Source organism: Notolepis coatsorum (assembly GCF_963971535.1).
Source record: "Notolepis coatsorum genome assembly, chromosome: 18".
NCBI classification, from domain to species: domain Eukaryota; kingdom Metazoa; phylum Chordata; class Actinopteri; order Aulopiformes; family Paralepididae; genus Notolepis; species Notolepis coatsorum.
In genome coordinates this window covers 9,192,405-9,217,054 of record NC_140182.1, presented here as the reverse complement: position 1 = coordinate 9,217,054, position 24,650 = coordinate 9,192,405, and the positions used below count along the sequence as shown (strand labels likewise).

The 24,650-nt window shown below is 46.1% G+C and overlaps 1 protein-coding gene and 1 pseudogene across 2 annotated transcripts in view; both read right to left on the bottom strand.

Moving 5' to 3' along the window:
• Positions 1-3,897: 3,897 nt before the first annotated feature.
• Positions 3,898-10,281, bottom strand: kcnj11 (potassium inwardly rectifying channel subfamily J member 11; the record flags this gene model as incomplete). Its single annotated transcript, XM_084334505.1, has 3 exons — positions 3,898-4,221; positions 6,766-7,230; positions 9,892-10,281. 3 exons carry the CDS (start codon positions 10,279-10,281, stop codon positions 3,898-3,900), a joined length of 1,179 nt encoding a protein of 392 aa, XP_084190631.1.
• Positions 10,282-19,914: 9,633 nt separating this feature from the next.
• Positions 19,915-24,650, bottom strand: part of LOC311244820 (ATP-binding cassette sub-family C member 8-like) — a 134,678-nt pseudogene continuing 129,942 nt past the window's right edge. Inside the window, exons 20-21 of the transcript in view lie at positions 22,817-22,879; positions 19,915-20,052 (exon numbers count right to left, since the gene is read on the bottom strand). The product of the transcript in view is annotated as an ATP-binding cassette sub-family C member 8-like (transcript). The remainder of the gene's footprint in view (positions 20,053-22,816; positions 22,880-24,650) is intronic.

Below are 24,650 nucleotides of genomic sequence, written 5' to 3'. Positions count from 1 at the left end.
AGGAAAGGAATAATGTCATCATTACACATGTATAGAAAATGCACAGTCTGCTTGAACTTCACTGTACAAATAAATTGCAAGCGCGGGTTTCCGTCAGACAGCCTCTTTTTATCGAGGAGGGTTGGGTTTATAATTCTCCTTTTTTTTGTTTTATTTATTTTAAGACTTTTTTTTTTTTTTTTTTTTTGCAGGGTTTCTTCAGTTCTGGCTTTTCATTTTTATGTATTTTAATTATTAACTAAGTTAAAAGCAATTTAATATTTTAAGCTCTGCGGATTATAACCTAATAAAAGAGAAATGCCGACCAGTCTCTCGAGTGTTTTATTTAGAGTGTGATGTCTGTCTGAGTGTTTCATTTAGAGTGTGATGTCTGTCTGAGTGTTTTATTTAGAGTGTGATGTCTGTCTGAGTGTTTTATTTAGAGTGTGATGTCTGTCTGAGTGTTTTATTTAGAGTGTGGTGTCTGTCTGAGTGTTTTATTTAGAGTGTGATCTGTGATGTCTGTCTGAGTGTTTTATTTAGAGTGTGATCTGTGATGTCTGTCTGAGTGTTTTATTTAGAGTGTGATGTCTGTCTGAGTGTTTTATTTAGAGTGTGGTGTCTGTCTGAGTGTTTCATTTAGAGTGTGATGTCTGTCTGAGTGTTTTATTTAGAGTGTGATGTCTGTCTGAGTGTTTTATTTAGAGTGTGATGTCTGTCTGAGTGTTTTATTTAGAGTGTGATGTCTGTCTGAGTGTTTTATTTAGAGTGTGATGTCTGTCTGAGTGTTTTATTTAGAGTGTGATCTGTGATGTCTGTCTGAGTGTTTTATTTAGAGTGTGGTGTCTGTCTGAGTGTTTTATTTAGAGTGTGATGTCTGTCTGAGTGTTTTATTTAGAGTGTGGTGTCTGAGTGTTTTATTTAGAGTGTGATGTCTGTCTGAGTGTTTTATTTAGAGTGTGATGTCTGTCTGAGTGTTTTATTTAGAGTGTGATGTCTGTCTGAGTGTTTTATTTAGAGTGTGATGTCTGTCTGAGTGTTTTATTTAGAGTGTGGTGTCTGTCTGAGTGTTTTATTTAGAGTGTGATGTCTGTCTGAGTGTTTTATTTAGAGTGTGGTGTCTGTCTGAGTGTTTTATTTAGAGTGTGATGTCTGTCTGAGTGTTTTATTTAGAGTGTGATGTCTGTCTGAGTGTTTTATTTAGAGTGTGGTGTCTGTCTGAGTGTTTTATTTAGAGTGTGATGTCTGTCTGAGTGTTTTATTTAGAGTGTGATGTCTGTCTGAGTGTTTTATTTAGAGCGTGGTGTTTGTCTGAGTGTTTTATTTAGAGGGTCTCAAACTCGCGACCCGCTGGATGATATTTTGCATTAATGTCATCACAAACACTGGCATTTAAAGGGTACAAATAAAACAATTCCTGCACCAGAATGCAGGAAATTAAGTCTTCGTAACACAAAATCTCCTGGTGGGGGACCCCCCCCCCGCTTAAAAAGTGGCCTGACTGGGGCTATATTTTGCACTATATTTCCTGGCCTGAATGATTTCCCCAGTCCGGCCCTGGTTAAAAGCCTCCAATGCTTATTAGTGTGTGTGCACATTTCCATAAAAATAAATACTTGAAACCCTTTTTGTGTGGAATATTTGATGCGGCCCAGCCTCACCCAGACTCTATGAATGAATGAATGACCTTTATTTATGACCTCCAGCGGTCCCCAGGTAAATTGGGTTTGAGACCCCTGATTTAGAGTGTGGTCTCTATCTGAGTGTCTTAAGAGTGTGATCTTTGTCTCTGATAGGCTTTTCACACCGGGAATAATTGGTTCGGAACGAAAAATCGGTGCTCAGTGTTTTCTTTAGAGGGCCGAACTAAAGCCTCCGTCCGATGTTCCGGTGTGTGAACGCACGCGCCTATGATGAGTGCGTTGATGTTCATGATGCTGGTGCTTTGAGAATAATATACAGATGACAAATAATAAAACACAGTCTGTTTTTCAAAGAATCATTTGGTTATTTATCCATGCGAGACAGAGAACGAAGCTGAATGTGTTGCGTTGGGCATTCTGTTTATTTCCTTAAAGGGGCACTTCACCTAAAAACAATGCTGATTTATTTCACATTCACATGCGTCCAAAAAACGAAACACTTTTGCACACATTCATTTATTATTTTGATAGTTATTGAAAGTAAATTAGTTTGAATATGGCCACCAGTGATGTCATCATCGGGGACATTGAATCCTTCTGTTACAGCTCCATGAAATGAGAACGGTGCATTTATATAACGGCTTTTATCCAAAGCGCTTTACAATTTTGTTCCTCACATTTGACCCATTCACTCACACACCGACGGCGGAGGCGACCACGCAAAGTGCTCTGCCTCTGCTCATCAGGAGCAATTAGGGGTTAATAAGTGTCTCGCTCAAGGACACTTCAACCAACGCGCTGCCCGGAAGGAGCGAGAATCGAACCGGGAACCTCCGGATTACCAGACGACTGCTCTGCCTCCTGTGTCCTATATAAGGTATTGTTATTTTTCTATCCACATCATTTCATGGTGCTGTAAAATAAATAACACAAGGATTCTATGTCCCTGGTGACGACTGTCAAACTAAATGAGTGAGCAAAACTGTTTTTTGGATGCATTTACATTTAGTCATTTAGCTGAACGCTTTTATCCAAAGCGACTTACAAGTTCTGTACAAGTCAGCAGAAAGGGCACAACGCTCAGCTGCGCGTGAGATTATGTGCAAAATAAATCCGCGTTTACTGCATTAATGCTCATGAAAATAGTCCCTTTTCAAAAGTCCCATCTTTATGTAAATACTTAAAGCGTCCCTTAATTATTGATATGGCATAAGCTTCCAATGCAGATACAGGCTGATATAACAACTAACCAGTCCATCGTGTGCTTTATCGTATCGAACACCCTGAGTATATATATAGCTTTTAGAAACGTGCATAGTTATAATATGTTGCTTAAGGACTCGCAGTGCAGTCGTACAGACAGTACATGGCTTATATAGATTAGAACATTACATTTGCTCCTTAAAAAATATAACATTCCAGTCCCCATAATAAAAACTATTCCGTTCAACATTTATCCTATACAAAATGCTGGCTAAACGCGGATCAAATATATTATCGGGAAGCTCCTGTTTGGAGAAGTTCACTGGACAGTGTTTCTTGAAAACAGCCAAAAGGGCCACAGGAGATATGACACGTGTCCAAGGTTCTTTTCGACTTTCATTATAATTCACTATGAATTGAAAATAATAATAATAATAATAATAACTTTGTTTTATATAGCGCCTTTCAGAGGACCCAAGGTCGCTTTACATAAGGGGGGGGGAGATGACAAATTAACAGACAGACACAACATATACATATAAAGTGAGAAAGTTAGGGGTTAAAGGCCAAGTTGAAGAGGTGGGTTTTGAGCAGTTTTTTTTAAATGAGTCCAGAGTTGGGGCGTTGCGGAGTTCTGCAGGGAGGGAGTTCCAGAGGGTGGGAGCTGCCACGCTGAAAGCTCTGTCCCTGAACGTCCGTAGTCTGGTTCGGGGATGGAGAGCTGACCAGTGTCCGTGGATCGCAGGGACCGTGACTGACTGAGTGTAGGGGTGGAGGAGGTCAGTGAGGTACTGAGGGTGGAGGAGGTCAGTGAGGTACTGAGGTGCCAGAGCATGGAGGGACTTGTAGGTGAGCAGGAGGGTTTTGTAGGTGATGCGGGATTTGATGGAGAGCCAGTGGAGGTGGATGAGGGTGGGGGTGATGTGCTGCCAGGGTTTGGTGCGGGTTGGACCCTGATGTAAACAAGACGAACGTCTTTCTCTGGTCTGCATCCCCTTATTAACAATTGTGTGTATTGAGCCGTATACTGTATCGTACCCCCATTCTGCAATCTGTTAAATAAAGTTTTCAATCAATCGATCATCACTTTCAGCGTCTGCTGCTTGACGGTTTGTCGCCGCCTCCTGGCGTCGCCCCGCGGCGTGCCGCCCTCGTTCACTTTGAAGTGGAACTCCTTGACGCCGCCCGTCTCGTCGAGCCGCTTGGCGCTGCAGCAGGGCGTCGGCACGCGCACCGTGTTGCCGAACTTGGAGTAGTCCACGGCGTAGCAGCCGTCGTCCTCGGAGACCGTGGGCGAGAAGCGCTGCCCCCACAGGATCTCCTCGGACAGGTAGGACGTCCTGGCCTGCGTGGTGATGCCGGTGGTCTCCACCACGCCCTCCAGGACCACGATCACCTGAAGGGAGGGAGGGAGGAATGAATTAAAACTTTATTTAACAAGATTGCAGAATGGGGTACTGATAAGGCATATTCTTTTATTGACCTTGAAAGATGAGGAGAGGGTGTTAGCAATCACATATTTATTACAGAGTGAATATTCAATATTACAGAGTATTTACACAAACAGCTGAGAGTGGACAGTTCTACTTAGCTTGGTGAGGGCAGAGCAGAAGTCTGTCCCCGGTCCGAATCACATTGTCATTTTTATAGTCAGCTGGTTGGTGTTCTGAGCGAATGAGGTGGCTTTCTTCCAAATTAGCATGAAGAAAGGTTCAGGGCTTTAAACAATGTCTATATAAGGTAAACGGTTGAAATGGCAAGGGTCTAGAATTACATCTGTCTCCTGGTAGTTTCAGACAGCTGGGGTCATGGTGACACATAGGCCTGTTTTAATACCATATCATAATAACACATTTTAATGGTACACACATTTGTAGATATCTTATGGTTCTTACAATAGATAAATGGATTGATTCATAGGTATTATACATTATTCTAGATCCTGACAATGCTCCCTGTCAGTGGTCAGCCAAAACCGTCACCTCATCAGTTCTTGGGCCTGTGTGGCTTTTTACCAACAGCTGCACTGACCCTTCCGGTAACAAATAGATTGTGACACCTCAGTCAGGCCACAGACATGCTAAAATAAATACAGGCTGAGACCTGATAATAGGAATACATGAATACATGTATCTAGGGACATAAATTGATTGATTTGATCCCACAGTACAATACAGTACGGTTCAATACGGCTCAATGCAGACCAGAGAAAGACTTTCGTCTTGTTTACTAGTGATGTGACGTTTGAAGCGAGGCTCCGGAGCTTGTGTCGAGCAATCCAGCTTTTTTTAAGTGGAGCCTGTATCGAGGCGCGTATCAGGTGACGTACTGATGACGTCCGAAGCCTCGGTCCGGGGGGGTACCGCCCCCGAAGCCCCACTCCGGGGGGTACCGCCCCCGAAGCCCCACTCCGCGTCACTGATTCAGGAAATGGCTTCGGGGTTGGTTCCCAACACGGGATCATCCCTATGTTCCCCGGAACATCCCCGCAACACAAGTGTCGACATAGGAATTCATTACGAGTTTCTTTGCGTTGGAGAATCCCGTGGAGTACTGGGAAAGACAAATAAATGTGTATCCTAATAATCCCAACATATATATATATAACAGATGGTAGCGCGAGGCACTGTCAGTCACGAAGACTCACGATGGACTTCAAGCGTTGTGAAGTGACTGGCGAGTAGCGGTACTGCGAGTTAAACTCACTCCACTTAAAAAGACACACTTTACACGTCATGAAGAGTGAATTCACCTTGGTGTAGCGGTCTGTGCTGTCACCTGTCGCCCGTGTCACGGCAGACCCGGGTTCTAAACTCCCTCGGGGCATCGAAGAAAGTTAAACACAACGCAAAAAAGGTGACCTCATCTCCGTTACATATAAACTTGCTGTAATGTCTAACTTGCTGTGCCTAATCTCAGATCTGATCACATCTGTATGATCCAAATGCAGGATGGCATGTCGATTTTGAGTTGCTTTTTCTGAATAAAAATGAATGAAGCAAGCACTTGTCCCTGCCATCATTCTGTTAGAAAAACACACTATATTAAATTATAGAATGTTGTAGTAACACAAGCACTTTGTCCCTGCCATCATTCTGTTAGAAAAACAGACACATAATTATTTGTTTATTGGCATCATCATCACTCTGCCTGTTCTACATTTATTGTCCACTTGATGGCACAGTAGAGCAAATACACCATGAAGCTTCAACACATGTGTGGTACTATTGGATGGAAAGCCTCAATGCTTCATGAAGCTTCATCTCGCCATCACTATTGTTTACATCAGGGTCCCCCCCTAGCCCCTTTCGTGACCGTGATGCACCGAGTGGATCCACAGTCACTTCCTAGTCCGTAGCAAACCAACCTAGATTGACCATGAAGGACTGGTTCTGCCCGAACCGTTCGTTATACAAGTATCACAGAGAAAGTTCAAAGGTACTCACAGTTGCACAAGGGTTTCGGACACGAGATACGTGATGGTTTGAAAGCTCGGCGTTGCTAATAAACATTTTAAATCATTTTTTATAAACGTGTAAACACCACAGAGGCAGCGTTGCATCAAAATGGCTTCTTCTCTTCTTCTGCATTTGTGACATGCCTGGTGCGCCGGCCCAGCATGCAACGCTGCCTCGTGATGTTTACACGTTTATAAAAATGATTTTAAATGTTTTATTAGCAACGCCGAGCTTTCAAACCATCACGTATCTCTGTCCGAAACCCTCGTGCAACTGTGAGTACCTTTGACATATCTCTCTGTGATACTTGTATAACGAACGGTTCGGGCAGAACCAGTCCTTCATGGTAAATCTAGGTTGGTTTGCTACGGACTAGGAAGTGACTGTGGATCCACTCGGTGCATCACAGTCACGAAAGGGGCTAACTAACATGACATACAGGTATATATACAGTACTGTAACATTTGTGACATGTATTATACCTCGATGTCCTGGTGCTGCAGGTCCGAGGCGGAGAGCTCGTACAGCGGGCTCTGCTTGTCGATCACGTGGCAGATGATGAGCGGCGACACCAGGAAGATGCCGTTGGTGCCCACCGGGTTGTCCATCTGGATGTCGATCTGGTCCAGGGGCAGCACCTCGCCCTCCTGCGTGGTGGAGCGCCTCACCACCTGCATGCGCACGGTGGCGCTGATGATCATGCTCTTGCGCAGGTCCCCGATGCGCACCATGAAGCAGAGCCGGCGGTTGCGCACCGACACCACGGCGTGCTTGCTGAAGATCAGCGTCTCGGCGCGCCGGTTGGCCTGCGCCGTCTTCATGAAGATGCAGCCCAGCATGATGGCGTTGATGACCAGGCCCACGATGTTCTGGATGAGCAGCACCACGATGGCCGACACGCACTCCTCCGTCACCATGCGGCCCCCGAACCCGATGGTCACCTGGACCTGAATGGAATGAATGAAAACTTTATTTAACAGACTGCAGAATGGGGTACAATAATACAGTACGGCTCGATACACACACTTGTTAAAAACTAGTGCTGTGTCAATAGATTAACAACAATTAACTAATTAATCTAACAGTTTTCTGTAAAGAAATGGCATTTTTCTACTTAAGACCGAAGCTTGTAACAGATATTTACTTGAGTAAAATCATGGAATTAATGTAAAATCAACACAAAGAAAGTATATTCGGATTCAAAGACTATTTTAATAGCTTTCTTTGAATACAGTTTCTCTCCTGTGAAATATGTAAATGTTCAACAAAACCATCAACATTGACTCAGCTAGACCGCTTTCTTATATTATATTGAACATGTTTCACTCCATAGATTAATCTAGATTAAAAAAAATTAACGCTTTAAATAATTTAAATTAATCTCCAGAGTTAAAGCATTAATTTTGACATCTCTAGTTAAAACCCTTTCACTGTGACAATACACACAGAAGGTTAACCCTTTCACTGCCACACTACAGAAGGTTAACCCTTTACTATCACACTACCGACGGTTACCTGCTGTTGTGTGGCAGTGAAAGGGTTAACCTGCTGTAGTGTGGCAGTGAAAGGGTTAACCTGCTGTTGTGTGGCAGTGAAAGGGTTAACCTTCTGTGTGTATTGTCACAGTGAAAGGGTTAACCTTCTATATTGTGGCAGTGAAAGGGTTTTAAGGGGATGCAGACCAGAGAAAGACTTTCGTCTTGTTTACATCAGGGTCCCCCATTTTCAATTCATAATGACATTTATGACATACACACAACATACATGACATCATGACATTTATGGCATAGGGACATACATGACATACAGGTATAGTACTGTTACATTTGTGACATATACGATATGCAAATATACAGTACTGTTACCCAGAGATCCTAACAGAGAATATATACATAATTATGATGGGGAGGAGACTGTACATTAGGAGGGGGTGGGTGGGAGGGAGAAGATATATACATACGGTGGGGAGGAGACTGTCTATTTGGGAGGGGGGGTTTGGTTTGGACCTTTACGGTGGGTACAATACAGTACGGCTCAATACACACAATTGTTACCCCTTTCACTGCCACACTACAGAAGGTTAACCCTTCCACTGCGACAATACCCAGAAGGTTAACCCTTTCACTGCCACATGACAGCAGGTTAACCCTTTCACTGCCACACTACAGAAGGTTAACCCTTTACTATCTTTACCCTTTACTTTGTTGTAATTTCGGTAACCGTCTGTAGTGTGATAGTAAAGGGTTAACCTTCTGTAGTGTGGCAGTGAAAGGGGTTAACCTGCTGTCGTGTGGCAGTGAAAGGGTTAACCTTCGGGGTTTAGACCAGATGCAGACCAGAGAAAGACGTTTGTCTTGTTTACATCAGGGTCGCCCATTTTCAATTCATAGTGACATTTATTATGACATACACACAACATACATGACATCATGACATTTATGACATAGGGACATACATGACTTACAGGTATATAGTACTGTTACATTTTTGACATATGACGATATGCAAATATACAGTACTGTTACCCAGAGATCCTAACAGAGATTATACATATGATGGGGAGGAGACTGTACATTAGGAGGGGGTGGGTGGGAGGGAGAAAATATATACATATTGCAGAATGGGTACAATACAGTACGGCTCAATACACACAATCGTTAACCCTTTCACTGCCGCACTACCAAAACGGCTAACCCCTTTCACTGCGACAATACACACAGAAGGTTAACCCTTTCACTGCCACACAATAGCAGGTTAACCCTTTCACTGCCACACTACGGCAGGTTAACCGTCCGGTAGTGTGATAGTAAAGGGTTAACCTTCTGTAGTGTGGCAGTGAAAGGGTTAAGGGGATGCAGACCCAGAGAGAAAGACTTTGTCTTGTTTACATCAGGGTCCCCCATTTTCAATTCATCAGGACATATATGACATACATGACATACAGATATTCAGTACTGCTACATCTATACATTTATGACATACCAGATTTGCAAATACAGTACTGTTTGTGCTACAAAAATAGTCCAGAAAAGGGAGTATATACATTTGACGTAAAAACTGTACATTGGAGGAGGTTGGGTGGGGTTGTGTGGGGGGGGGGTTGGGTACATTGGGATATTGACAACTATACTGGGTAATTTACGTTGGGGGGGGGGGGCACTGTACAAACAAGCAAAACTGTACATTGGGGGGGGGGGGGGGACACTGTACAAACAAGCAAAACTACATTGGAATATTGACAACCATACTAGGTAAATTACTGTACATTGGAGGGGGTTGGGTTAGGACATTTACATGGGGCCAGTTTCGAATTGCAGTCTCCCGTAGGTGTCCCTTGAGAGTGGTGACATACAGGTATATAGTACTCTTACATTTGTGACATATACGATATGCAAATACACAGTATTGTTACCCAGAGATCCTAACAGAGTCAGAGAATATATACATATGATGGGGTGGAGACTGTACATTAGGAGGGGGTGGGTGGGTATACAATAATACAGTACGGCTCAATACACACAATTGTTAATAAGGGGATGCAGACCAGAGAGAAAGACGTTTGTCTTGTTTACATCAGGGTCCCTCCCACCATTTTCAATTCACCTCACCTCTATCGAGAAGAGGAACGCCGAGGAGAAGGAGCGGATGTCCGTGACGCACGGGACGAAGTCCCCGTCCGGGTCCACGTCCTGGTCCAGGTCTCCGTGCGCGAACGCGATGAGCCACCACGCCATGCCGAACAGCAGCCAGCTGCACAGGAACGACATGGTGACGATGACGAGCGTGTAGATCCACTTGAGGTCCACCACGGTGGTGAACACGTCCGCCAGGAAGCGGCCCTGCTCCCGGATGTTGGTGTGGGCCACATTGCAGGTGCCGTTCTTGGAGACGAAGCGAGCCTTCCGGCAGGTCTTCGCCTTGAACTTGGGCTGCTGGACGTCCTCGGCCAGACGGGTCAGCACGTTGCCGTCGGGGATGAGTCCTTTCCTGGACAACATGGTGCTACTGCTCCCATGCTATTCCCCCCCTCTGGGGACTCTCTCCTCTGGGGATGCAGAATAGTATTCACCCGGCCGGGGGGGACTCTCTCCTCTGGGGATGCAGAATAGTATTCACCCTCCGGGGACTCTCTCCTCTGGGGATGCAGAGTAGTATTCACCCTCCGGGGGGGACTCTCTCCTCTGGGGATGCAGAATAGTATTCACCCTCCGGGGACTCTCTCCTCTGGGGATGCAGGATAGTATTCACACTCCGGGGGGGACTCTCTCCTCTGGGGATGCAGAATAGTATTCACCCTCCGGGGGGGACTACAGAATACTATACTTCGCTCTGTGCGGCTCCTGTGGATATGAGGCTGTCCTCTGCTCTCCTCCCGCTGACCGTTCAGCCGTCAGAGTCCAGCAGAGAGAGAGAGAGAGAGTAGTCTGTCCAGAGAGAGAGAGAGAGAGAGTAGTCTGTCCAGAAGAGATGGAGAGAGAGAGAGAGAGAGAGAGTAGTTTGTCCTCCAGCAGAGAGAGAGAGAGTGTAGTCTGTCCAGAAGAGACGGAGAGAGAGAGTAGTTTGTCCTCCAGCAGAGAGAGTATTTTGTCCAGAAGAGAGAGAGAGAGGAGAGAGAGATGAGAGAGAGAGAGAGTAGTTTGTCCAGAAGAGAGAGAGTAGTTTGTCCTCCAGCAGAGAGAGAGAGAGAGAGAGTAGTCTGTCCAGAAGAGAGAGAGTAGTTTGTCCTCCAGCAGAGAGAGAGAGAGAGTAGTTTGTCCAGAAGAGAGAGAGTAGTTTGTCCTCCAGCAGAGAGAGAGAGAGTAGTCTGTCCAGAAGAGAGAGAGTAGTTTGTCCTCCAGCAGAGAGAGAGAGAGAGTAGTCTGTCCAGAAGAGAGAGAGTAGTTTGTCCTCCAGCAGAGAGAGAGAGAGTAGTCTGTCCAGAAGAGAGAGAGTAGTTTGTCCTCCAGCAGAGAGAGAGAGAGAGTAGTTTGTCCAGAAGAGAGAGAGTAGTTTGTCCTCCAGCAGAGAGAGAGAGAGAGAGAGAATCTGTCACCGTCTCCCCTGCACTCCCCCTCCCCCCGACCCCCGCGTCGCCTCGTCAGGACGGACAGGCGCGCCTCCCAGCCTCCAACACAACCGGAGGTCCCGTGAGAGAATTCCGTGTTCTGGACCTCAGCTGCCTCTGCCAGTCATCATGATGCCGGTAACCGGATAGTTTCGCCGTGACACCACCCCCACGACCCCCGTCGCTAAGTATGTGCTCTCGACTCGGATAAAGAAAAGTGAATTGCGCTCGAAGCTTGGCTTGTAAAATCCCGCGGAGCGGAGGTCGTAACGTAACGGCTCTCGAACCTGTGTTTTGATCGGGTTTGTTTTGGATGAGAAGGTCTCCGTGGCGCATTGCGCTCCTCTGAGCCGCAGCAGCGCATGCAGCTGGTAACATGAGATGGAGTTGAACTGAGGGATCATCGCCGAGGGATGTGCCTGTTATTACACGGTGTTATATTATGCAGAATATGACAGACCCCATTGCAAAGATATGGCATCGTTTCAACAACACCAGTCATGTGGATTAGATTACATTGAAAAAATAACTAACATTCGTACTGTCTTGTACTATCATGCAATGTCAATAACTAGATTTTAAAATGCATGAAAATGTTGTCTGATAATACATTGTTTGCCTGTGGCTATACGTTTGTACTGCATTTAAAATGTTCATGTCTATGTAGTTTGTCAAAATGTTATTTATCATGGTCATGTTTTGTATCGCTTGTCTGTCTGAGACCAAGGACCCCAATGGAAATAAGTCAAATCAAATCACACTCTTCCTACTATACTGTATATTTGCATATGTCACAATATGTAACAGTATACCTGTATGTCATGTATGTCCCACCCTATGTCATAAATGTCATGATGTCATGTATGTGAATGAATGAATGAAAACTTTATTTAACAGATTGCAGAATGGGTACAATACAGTACGGCTCAATACATACAATTGTTAAGGGGATGCAGACCAGAGAAAGACGTTTGTCTTGTTTCCATCAGGGTCCCCCTATGTCATAAATGTCCCTATGAATTGAAAATGGGGGACCCTGATGTAAACAAGACGAACGTCTTTCTCTGGTCTGCATCCCCTTAACAATTGTATGTATTGAGCTGTACTGTATTGTACCCATTCTGCAATCTGTTAATAAAGTTTTCATTCATTCATTGTCTACTACTATAGCACTCATCACTGCAGCACCCAAGTTTCAGCACTGTTGGATGAACATTGATGCACATTGGAGCTTCTATCCCCAGGCCATCAGGATGCTCAACGACAATAACACTATAGTAACAACCCATCATCTACACTCACAGCACACACATCCACACGCACACACTCACTTTAATAAACAACTCACTGTAGCACCCACTTTACTCACTTTAGACATTTTAACACCCTTTATATTTATTGGCAAAGAGATTTGCTCTACAACTCATACCTCATTGCACGCTTACCCTAAATTGTACCTCATCCCATTTCTGCATTGTACTGTATACTGTATTGTACTGTAACTCACTGTTACTCTTTTTTACTCTGTATTGTATATTGTACATATGTATATTGACTGAACACTTTTTGTTTACGTATACTTGACTTTTTCTATTTGATACTTTTTATCTTATTTTTATCTAGCACACTCCCAGGGGGGCTCATACAGAAAGAAGCATTTCATGGAAAAGTATTCTGTATTTTTACTATGACAACTAATAAACAAACTTGAACTTGTAAGAGTTGTACCCTCCTTCCTGCTGACTTGTCGTACTACAGAACCTGTAAGTCGCTTTAGATAAAAGCGTCAGCTAATTTGCAAAATATATTGAGTTGTACAGTACAGCGAAAATGACTATCATGTCCTGTACAGTATTTCAGAGAGAGAGAGCTCATCATTATAAACCACCACAGAGCTAATAAACACATTACATTACACCATCCAATACATTTCCTCAGGCTGTTTCATTCACCTTTTCCCTCCAAGCTATAATGGCCTGTTCATTGGTCAGGTGCCACAGTAGGGGGCGTTGCACATTCTCTGTAACCACGTGACCTAGATTTGGTATTTTCATCGCAGGCTAAATATAGACTATATTAGAAAGAACAACAAGTGTAGATCAATGTCACCTGGAGTTAAAATCTTAGTCTTTCAGCTTCCATGTAAATCAAGTCTCTATGGCCACGTTCACACTGCAAACCACGGCGCTCAATACTGATAGAATAGAATAGAAATACTTTTATTATCCCGTGGGAAATTAGACACTGCAAATCGCTCAACACTTAAACATTTAGACAGGACACACAGGGACGTGCACAGGACTTTAGAGGGGCAGGTGCTCAAGGGCTGAAAAGGGCACTACACTTGTGTGCATATATTAACCGAGCGCGCGGATTTTTAAGGGCCCTTTTCGGGCAGGGGGCCCCCTTTTTATGCTTTTTGGGGGGTTTTGGTGATCAAATATTGAATATTGAACTATAATAATCAGTGCAGGAACTCACTTATCCTTGAAAGACACTTTTATCACTGACTTAAAAGGCCCATACATCTCCATAAATGTTCAGGGGGGAGGGAATAAGTGCTTACCCTACAGACCCCAAGAAGTGCTGTGCTGTATATTCTGTATTGTTTAATATAAATGCATTTTTTATTCCAATCCCGATTTGTATTTGAGATTCCCAAATCCCATCGGACTTGACTTCTTCGTGTCCCTCAATGAGAGTAATACCAGCATTCAACTGTATGCGCCACAGCGGTTTCTATCATCATCATCATCACCACCCACGCTATGCATAAAATATATAGGTCCGCGGAGAGGCACGCTGAGGAGGCCGTGCAAACTGCAATGGAATATGGGGCATCTCTCTCTTTACCTAATATTTTGATTCTATCCTGACATTTTTCAGTTGGAAGGGCAGTCTATATGCGTAACGGTAAAAAAATTAAAAATTAAAAATTAAATAAAAAATATTTTCTTTTTCAAAAAGGGCACTTTTTTGATGAGGCTCAAAAAGGCAGGTGCTCAGGCACCCCTTGGCCTCTATGTGTGCACGTGCCTGAGGACACAGGTCACAAATTAGAATAATAACACAAATCAAATCAAGTTGCCAGCTAGGATAAGAGTAGAGAGTAAAATAAAATAGGATAAAAATTAAATGAAATAAAATATACAGAAATAAATACAGTAAGAATATACTGAGCATGGGGTAAACAATTTGGTCAATATAATTATAATTTAAATCTAACTAAATGAAATATGAAATATATAATGATAATACTCAGTCAGATCTTTTTGTTTGGCTGTTTCACATTATTAAAAAAAAAATCTTTAAATGTGGCCGATATCAGATTCCAGTGTGAACTGACCCACATCACGCTGCTGAACTGACCCACGTCACGCTGCTGAACTGACCCACGTCACGCTGCTGAACTGACCCACATCATGCTGCTGCTGAACTGACCCACATCATGCTGCTGCTGAACTGACCCACATCATGCTGCTGAACTGACCCACATCATGCTGCTGAACTGACCCACGTCACGCTGCTGAACTGACCCACATCACGCTGCTGAACTGACCCACATCATGCTGCTGCTGAACTGACCCACATCATGCTGCTGCTGAACTGACCCACATCATGCTGCTGCTGAACTGACCCACGTCACGCTGCTGAACTGACCCACGTCATGCTGCTGAACTGACCCACATCATGCTGCTGAACTGACCCACATCATGCTGCTGCTGAACTGACCCACATCATGCTGCTGAACTGACCCACATCATGCTGCTGCTGAACTAACCCACATCATGCTGCTGAACTGACCCACGTCACGCTGCTGAACTGACCCACATCATGCTGCTGAACTGACCCACATCATGCTGCTGAACTGACCCACGTCATGCTGCTGAACTGACCCACATCATGCTGCTGAACTGACCCACATCATGCTGCTGAACTGACCCACATCATGCTGCTGAACTGACCCACATCATGCTGCTGAACTGACCCACATCATGCTGCTGAACTGACCCAATGAACAATAACAACGATGGACGTCAACACGGGGGACGACACTGAAGTCACAGTTGAATGCAGTGGAGAGTCCAGATACACTGTAAAAACTGGGATTGGGGTTATTTAATATTTATTAAATAATTATTAGTAACCTATAGATAATTAAAAAAAAATAGACTTATGTGCCGGTTGAAATCGAATTGAGCTGAATTGAATGCATTTGAACCATTTATTAATTGCATTTGACACAGTTTTGATTGAATAAAATTAGCTGATGACCAGATGACGCTCAGTTTTTACAGTGTAATTAAAAACAAATCAGACCTGTATCTGGTTTAGGAGCACATCTTGAAAGTGTCCCGAATCAGAACGTGAAAAGATCAGATTACATGTGATTTGTGCCGTTCACACTGTCGTGAAGAAACCGGATCCGAGTCACATATTATGAGCAAAAAAACGGATTTGTGCCACTTCGTTTAATTAAAACATTTTCCTGACATTTTCTTTTCAATGACATTAGCAATAACAAATAATAAACACAGAACATAACATAAAAAAAATCAACTTATACTATTACAGACACCACAATAGATAATTCCTCCCCCACGCCCACCCCAGGACCAACACCCCAACGCCGCTCCGCCACTTCTGCCTGCAGTGTGAACGTAGCCTATAGTCCACATTTTCACAAGGGATCCACGTTACGTCACGACAGCCCTGTGAATATAAACCCTGCCTCCTCCCCGTCAGCACGGCCCTGTGAATATAAACCCTGGCTCCTCCCCGTCAGCACGGCCCTGTGAATATAAACCCTGCCTCCTCCCCGTCAGCACGGCCCTGTGAATATAAACCCCGCCTCCTCCCCGTCAGCACGGCCCTGTGAATATAAACCCCGCCTCCTCCCCGTCAGCACGGCCCTGTGAATATAAACCCTGCCTCCTCCCCGTCAGCACGGCCCTGTGAATATAAACCCCGCCTCCTCCCCGTCAGCACGGCCCTGTGAATATAAACCCCGCCTCCTCCCCGTCAGCACGGCCCTGTGAATATAAACCCTGCCTCCTCCCCGTCAGCACGGCCCTGTGAATATAAACCCCGCCTCCTCCCCGTCAGCACGGCCCTGTGAATATAAACCCTGCCTCCTCCCCGTCAGCACGGCCCTGTGAATATAAACCCCGCCTCCTCCCCGTCAGCACGGCCCTGTGAATATAAACCCCGCCTCCTCCCCGTCAGCACGGCCCTGTGAATATAAACCCTGCCTCCTCCCCGTCAGCACGGCCCTGTGAATATAAACCCTGCCTCCTCCCCGTCAGCACGGCCCTGTGAATATAAACCCTGCCTCCTCCCCGTCAGCACGGCCCTGTGAATATAAACCCTGGCCTCACATTACGTCAGGCCGGCCCTGTGAATATAAACCCTGCCTCCTCCCCGTCAGGACGGCCCTGTGAATATAAACCCTGCCTCCTCCCCGTCAGCACGGCCCTGTGAATATAAACCCTGCCTCCACCCCGTCAGCACGGCCCTGTGAATATAAACCCTGCCTCCTCCCCGTCAGCACGGCCCTGTGAATATAAACCCTGCCTCCTCCCCGTCAGCACGGCCCTGTGAATATAAACCCTGCCTCCTCCCCGTCAGCACGGCCCTGTGAATATAAACCCTGGCCTCACATTACGTCAGGCCGGCCCTGTGAATATAAACCCTGCCTCCTCCCCGTCAGGACGGCCCTGTGAATATAAACCCTGCCTCCTCCCCGTCAGCACGGCCCTGTGAATATAAACCCTGCCTCCACCCCGTCAGCACGGCCCTGTGAATATAAACCCTGCCTCCACCCCGTCAGCACGGCCCTGTGAATATAAACCCTGCCTCCACCCCGTCAGCACGGCCCTGTGAATATAAACCCTGCCTCCTCCCCGTCAGCACGGCCCTGTGAATATAAACCCCGGCTCCTCCCCGTCAGGCCGGCCCTGTGAATATAAACCCTGGCTCCTCCCCGTCAGGGGGGCCCTGTGAATATAAACCCTGCCTCCTCCCCGTCAGGACCATAGATATCTATAGAACACTAGATAGCTTAAGGTGGAGTCACCAGCGTCACTGAACCGCCGCCATCTTGCTCCAGTTAGCCTTGAGTGAGAGTGAGTGAGCTGCACAGACAAAAATACTCATAACTCGCTGAAATATTGACGGATTTACAAACGGGTTGGTTTGCTATAAACATCAAAGATGTAGTTATGATACTGCATACTTATAAAAAAATATTTTTTTAAAGATGTTTTTTTTTTTACAAACCGCTTGAATCATAGCCACGTTAATAATGCTTGTAATAAACCAAACCGTTTGTAAATCCGTCAATATTTCAGCGAGTTATGAGTATTTTTGTCTGTGCAGCTCACTCACTCTCACTCAAGGCTAACTGGAGCAAGATGGCGGCGGTTCAGTGACGTCGCTCTCCATTGGCCGGCAGCGCGGGCAAGCTATCTAGTGTTCTATATATATCTATGGTCAGGCCGGCCCTGTGAATATAAACCCTGGCCCCTCTTCATCCCACCGTGAACCCCAGTCTGACAGACCTCTCCTGGGAACATTACTTAAGATGGTGTGCCTGGCCGCTGGAGCTGTGTTGCTGAACGGTAGTAGTAGTAGGTATATCTCATCTTCTGCCAGAGCCTCACCAAGTTCTCCTGAAACCCGTCGTCCACCGATCCCGACCCGTTCGCTTTGTACGGTGTGAGAATTCACACAAACACTCAGCCTCAACTGAGACGACTCAACTGCACCATTTTAGTTTTATATTCAGAATAAATTGTGTTGCCTATATTTATGTCTTTCTTCTATTACCCTGCCCGTAGGAGCTATTGATTGTTTTTGTGTTATGTCTGTAGTTTGTTAAGTTCACCACTGGGTGGCGGTGCAGGGTTTTGGATATAGGTGAAGTTCCCATTTAATCCAAGTGTTTAACATAAATACATGGTTGCTGAGCAAAACAATAGACTATAGAAAATGATATTGGCGATAGTGAAACAAGCGAGGGTGCGTGCGCGAGACCTCCCCGTCACTCATACCTGATTAGCCTACACCTGTGCCTATATCCAAAACCCACGCGCTCTGCGCCGCCAGAAAAGTGATACCGCCTGGACATTACGTTAATCTTTAACGTAATGTCCAGGCGGTAACAATTAAAGATTAACGTAATGTCGAGGCGGTATCAGTTAAAGATTAACGTAATGTCCAGGCGGTATCAGTTAAAGATTAACATAATGTCCAGGCGGTATCAATGAAAGATTAACGTAATGTCCAGGCGGTATCAGTTAAAGATTAACGTAATGTCGAGGCGGTATCAATTAAAGATTAACGTAATGTCCAGGCGGTAACAATTAAAGATTAACGTAATGTCCAGGCGGTAACAATTAAAGATTAACGTAATGTCGAGGCGGTATCAATTAAAGATTAACGTAATGTCGAGGCGGTATGAATTAAAGATTAAAGTAATGTCCAGGCGGTATCAGTTAAAGATTAACGTAATGTCGAGGCGGTATCAATTAAAGATTAACGTAATGTCCAGGCGGTATCAATTCATCTTTAATTTATACCGCCTGGACATTACGGTAATCTTTAATTGCGCATCAGAAACAAGTATTTCCCGCACCCAACTAAGCTACTACCAGGAAATCAGGATAGTCGCTACCCTGCCCATACCTGTACCCCCCCCCTCCCCTATTACCCTGCCCATACCTGTACCTCCCCTCCCCCCTCCCCCCTTCCCTATTACCCTGCCCATACCTGTACCTCCCCTCCCCTTCCCTATTACCCTGCCCATACCTGTACCTCCCCTCCCCCCTTCCCTATTACCCTACCCATACTTGTACCTCCCCTCCCCCCTTCCCTATTACCCTGCCCATACCTGTACCTCCCCTCCCCCCTTCCCTATTACCCTGCCCATATCTCCCCTCCCCCCTTTCCCTGCCCATACCTGTACCTCCCCTCCCCTATTACCCTGCCCATACCTGTACCTCCCCTCCCCTATTACCCTGCCCATACCTGTACCTCCCCTCCCCCTTCCCTATTACCCTGCCCATACCTGTACCTCCCCTCCCCCCTACTATTACCCTGCCCATACCTGTACCTCCCCTCCCCCCTTCCCTATTACCCTGCCCATACCTGTACCTCCCCTTCCCCCTCCCCTATTACCCTGCCCATACCTGTACCTCCCCCCTCCCCTATTACCCTGCCCATACCTGTACCCCCCCCCCCCATGCTGCTGTGATGCCTGGATTCCTCCAAGGGATCAATAAATGTCATCTCCCTCCGCTCAGGTCAGGCTCCACCCTCCACCCTGTGGAATCTGATGACGAGTCAATTCCTCAAAACAAAATAACAAAATGTCCAAACTCACACAGAGAGAGGGAGAACCGGGGATTCGAATGATAATTTATGTTTTTTTTTTATTAACAAAGCATTGACATTTTTGTATGTACAAATATAATACATGATTAGAAAATAAAAAGGACGTATATAATCCATGGTAGAATTGCACTTTGAATGTCTCTCCTTGTGCTCCTCATCCTCCTCCTCCTCCTCCTCCTCCTCCGCCGCTCCGCTACTTGTCGGCCCGGACGAAGGAGGCGAACATGCTGTCCTCCCTCTCCAGCAGCGCCTGCGGCCGGTCGTGCTCCAGGATGACGCCCCTCTTCATCACGATCACCACGTCTGCGTTCAGGATGGTGTGAACGCGGTGCTGAGGAAGAGGAGCGCAGCAGATGTGAGCGTGGGAGCCATTGATTGTTTTTGTGTTAAGTCTGTAGTTGTTACGTTCACCACTGGGTGGCAGCGCGGAGCGCTTGGGTTTTGACTAAAGGCACAGGTGTAGGCTATAATTGCAATCAAGGTATCAAGGTACGGGTGACGGAGAGGTCTCACGGTTTTTACCACACGCACACGTACCCTCGCTCGTTTTCACTATTATTAACAGCATTTAATCCGAAACTATTGTTTCTGTATTATGCATTATGTTAAATACTTCAATTAAATGGGAACTTCACCCAACGGCAGGTGACACCGACTGGACATTACGTTTTTTCTAATTGCGCGTCAAAGACGAGGATTTCCCGCGCCCAACCGAGCGGCTACCAGGACATCAGGATAGTCGCTAGAGTGAGTATCTGAAAACCTTGTCGTTCTGCCGCCCCCTGGTGGTGGATATTCTCACCCTGCCGCACACTCTGCTGCCCCCTGGTGGTGGATATTCTCACCCTGCCGCACACTCTGCTGCCCCCTGGTGGTGGATATTCTCACCCTGCCGCACTCTGCTGCCCCCTGGTGGTGTATATTCTCACCCTGCCGCACACTCTGCTGCCCCCTGGTGGTGGATATTCTCACCCTGCCGCACACTCTGCTGCCCCCTGGTGGTGGATATTCTCACCCTGCTGCGCACTCTGCCGCCCCCTGGTGGTGTATATTCTCACCCTGCCGCACACTCTGCTGCCCCCTGGCGGTGGATATTCTCACCCTGCCGCACACTCTGCTGCCCCCTGGTGGTGGATATTCTCAACCTGCCGCACACTCTGCTGCCCCCTGGTGGTGGATATTCTCAACCTGCCGCACACTCTGCTGCTCCCTGGTGGTGGATATTCTCACCCTGCTGCACTCTGCTGCCCCCTGGTGGTGGATATTCTCACCCTGCCACATTCTGCTGCCCCCTGGTGGTAGATATTCTCACCCTCCTGCGCTCTGCTGCCCCCTGGTGGTGGATATCCTCACCCTGCCGTGCACTCTGCCCCACCCCAGTTGGTGACATACTACACATACTGCTACACTATTCGGCTGTACCGAATAGTTCGGAGCTTCGTTCATAATGTTGACGTTCGAATTCTAAATCAACATTCGAATTTTTTATTTTAAATTTCTTAATTTCTTTATATATTTTTTATGTGTCTATTCATTCTGTTTAAACCAATGGGGTTTTTCTTCACAGTTGCAGATAAAGATTAGCCTACAGTACACTAATATTATAGTATATGACTCGTCATAAAAATATAAATAAAACATTTATCATAAATGATGTAGCCTATCTGCATCCGCTCGGCGCTCCATCGAGACGTCACCATCACTTTCGTACCAACCATGCCCCTTATTGGATTATTTATGTTGACGAAACTGACTGATGAAGTTATATTCATTAAAGAAAGTTGATTTCATAAAAAAAAAATACATTTGATCAGATTAATGACTTTATTCAAATTGAGGATTTAGTTTGAGGATATTTGCAATGTAAAACCTTTTTATGACGACAGACATTCGAAGCGTCGTTCGAATACTTCAATAGAAACTTCGAATGACATTCGGTACAGCAGCCCTACAAACCACCAAAATGTTGGCCTCGCCTTCAGGAAAATGTGCCTGGACTGTAAAATAGCAGAGACGACCCTCGTGGTTCAGGGCCTCGTGAGACGAGACGTTGCCCTTCTGGGTTTTAAAACGTAGGACACGGGGCGACTATAAAAACACGGAGCTAGTGAGACAACTTTGGAACGGATCAGCTGCTACACAATGCCTTTGAAACACCTGTTCCCCTGCTGGCCTGGGATCAGTGTTTCCACCACGTCCCGTTATGCCCTCTAGTCTGTGCCCGTAGGACTAACAGCCCAGACACACCAGCCGCCGCACACGCAGGCACTCACGGGTTCCGCCGGGCACACCGAGTCCGACTTCAGAGCGGGCGAAAGTGCACGGAGGAGGAGGAAGGCACGTCTACATTGGAACAGCTGTAAATGCCCAGTTTATATGCGAAGTCAGTCCCCGTTTGAAGATTTTTTGATTTCCAGTTCCATTGTGTTCTATTGTCCATTTTGCATATATAACCAGCTATTATATAATTAATTAGAATGTTAGAATTTATTTTAGAATGATGATCAGTGTGACTGTGCTCCTGAAAAAGTATAGTAATATGGTTTATTTGTATTGGGAAAGATACAGACACATTAGCTGGTTGAACAACATCTATATGTGTGAGTGTATTTCTTGAGTGTGAAAATGCGCGTGGCGTACGCCTCTGAATCCAACCAAAGCAAAAAAACGATCGCTTCCAGTCGCCCGCCCGCTTGCGGCCGGTGGGCACAGCTACGTCCGTTAACATGGGAGCAAAAGTGAAGCGCTGATCGCCCGCCCGCCCGCCCGCCCGCCCGCCTGCCTTCGCGCGCGACTGGTGTATCTGCGCTGTAACAGAGGGGGGATGGACGGCATACTGTCCTTGAAGCAGTAATTGTATTGCATCTCTCCTGTCCAAACCTCTCTCCGTCTACAATGTATGTCTGCATTTATATACAACAATTACATCGGCAATGAATGGATGAAGGTCAGAGCTCTCGAGGAGGAGGAGGAGGAGGAATGAGCTGAAGAAGTGACAGCTATGGAGAGATATATTGCTATAGTAACGACTGTACTGAATATAAATTATACTTACTGCTATAGTAACCACTGTACTGAATATAAATTATACTTACTGCTATAGTAACCACTGTGCGGTCTGCAAAGGCTGTCATCACTACTTTCTGTAGGATGCTCTCCTGTAGGGGAGAAAACAGAAGAGCATAAGATGAACTGATACGTAACTGATGTTTTCAATCCTGTATCGTAGACAGTAGTTGGTGAAATGTATCGATATAGTGTAAATGTCGTTTTAGATCAAAACTAGAAGTGTACTAGAAGAGCAGTCATGCCTTCCTGCTCCAGTCAAGGGTTAACGGCCTCTCAGACTGACGTTAACGACCTCTCAGACTGATGATGTTAACGGCCTCTCAGACTGATGATGTTAACGGCCTCTCAGACTGATGATGTTAACGGCCTCTCAGACTGATGATGTTAACGGCCTCTCAGACTGATGTTAACGGCCTCTCAGACTGACGTTAACGGCCTCTCAGACTGATGTTAACGGCCTCTCAGACTGACGTTAACGGCCTCTCAGACTGATGTTAATGGCCTCTCAGACTGACGTTAACGGCCTCTCAGACTGATGTTAACGGCCTCTCAGACTGATGATGTTAACAGCCTCTCAGACTGATGATGTTAACGGCCTCTCAGACTGATGATGTTAACGGCCTCTCAGACGGATGTTAACGGCCTCTCAGACTGATGTCAACGGCCTCTCAGACTGACGTTAACGGCCTCTCAGACTGATGACGTTAACAACCTCTCAGACTGATGATGTTAACGGCCTCTCAGACTGATGTTAACGGCCTCTCAGACTGATGTTAACGGCCTCTCAGACTGATGATGTTAACGGCCTCTCAGACTGATGATGTTAACGGCCTCTCAGACTGATGATGTTAACGGCCTCTCAGACTGACGTTAACAGCCTCTCAGACTGACGTTAACGGCCTCTCAGACTGATGTTAACGGCCTCTCAGACTGACGTTAACGACCTCTCAGACTGATGATGTTAACGGCCTCTCAGACTGATGATGTTAACGGCCTCTCAGACTGACGCTAACGGCCTCTCAGACTGATGACATTAACGGCCTCTCAGACTGACGTTAACGGCCTCTCAGACTGACGTTAACGACCTCTCAGACTGATGATGTTAACGGCCTCTCAGACTGATGATGTTAACGGCCTCTCAGACTGATGATGTTAACGGCCTCTCAGACTGACGTTAACGGCCTCTCAGACTGATGTTAACGGCCTCTCAGACTGATGTTAACGGCCTCTCAGACTGACGTTAACGGCCTCTCAGACTGACGTTAACGGCCTCTCAGACTGACGTTAACGGCCTCTCAGACTGATGATGTTAACGGCCTCTCAGACTGATGTTAACGGCCTCTCAGACTGATGTTAACGGCCTCTCAGACTGACGTTAACGGCCTCTCAGACTGATGTTAACGGCCTCTCAGACTGATGTTAACGGCCTCTCAGACTGACGTTAACGGCCTCTCAGACTGATGTTAACGACCTCTCAGACTGACGTTAACGACCTCTCAGACTGACGTTAACGACCTCTCAGACTGATGTTAACGGCCTCTCAGACTGACGTTAACGGCCTCTCAGACTGACGTTAACGGCCTCTCAGACTGACGTTAACGGCCTCTCAGACTGATGATGTTAACGGCCTCTCAGACTGATGATGTTAACGGCCTCTCAGACTGACGTTAACGGCCTCTCAGACTGACGTTAACGACCTCTCAGACTGATGTTAATGTAACGGCCTCTCAGACTGACGTTAACGGCCTCTCAGACTGATGTTAACGGCCTCTCAGACTGACGTTAACGGCCTCTCAGCTCAGTCAGTGAAGCTCCACCCCTCTCCTCATCAAAGGGCGCTCGTGTGTCTGGTATTAAAAG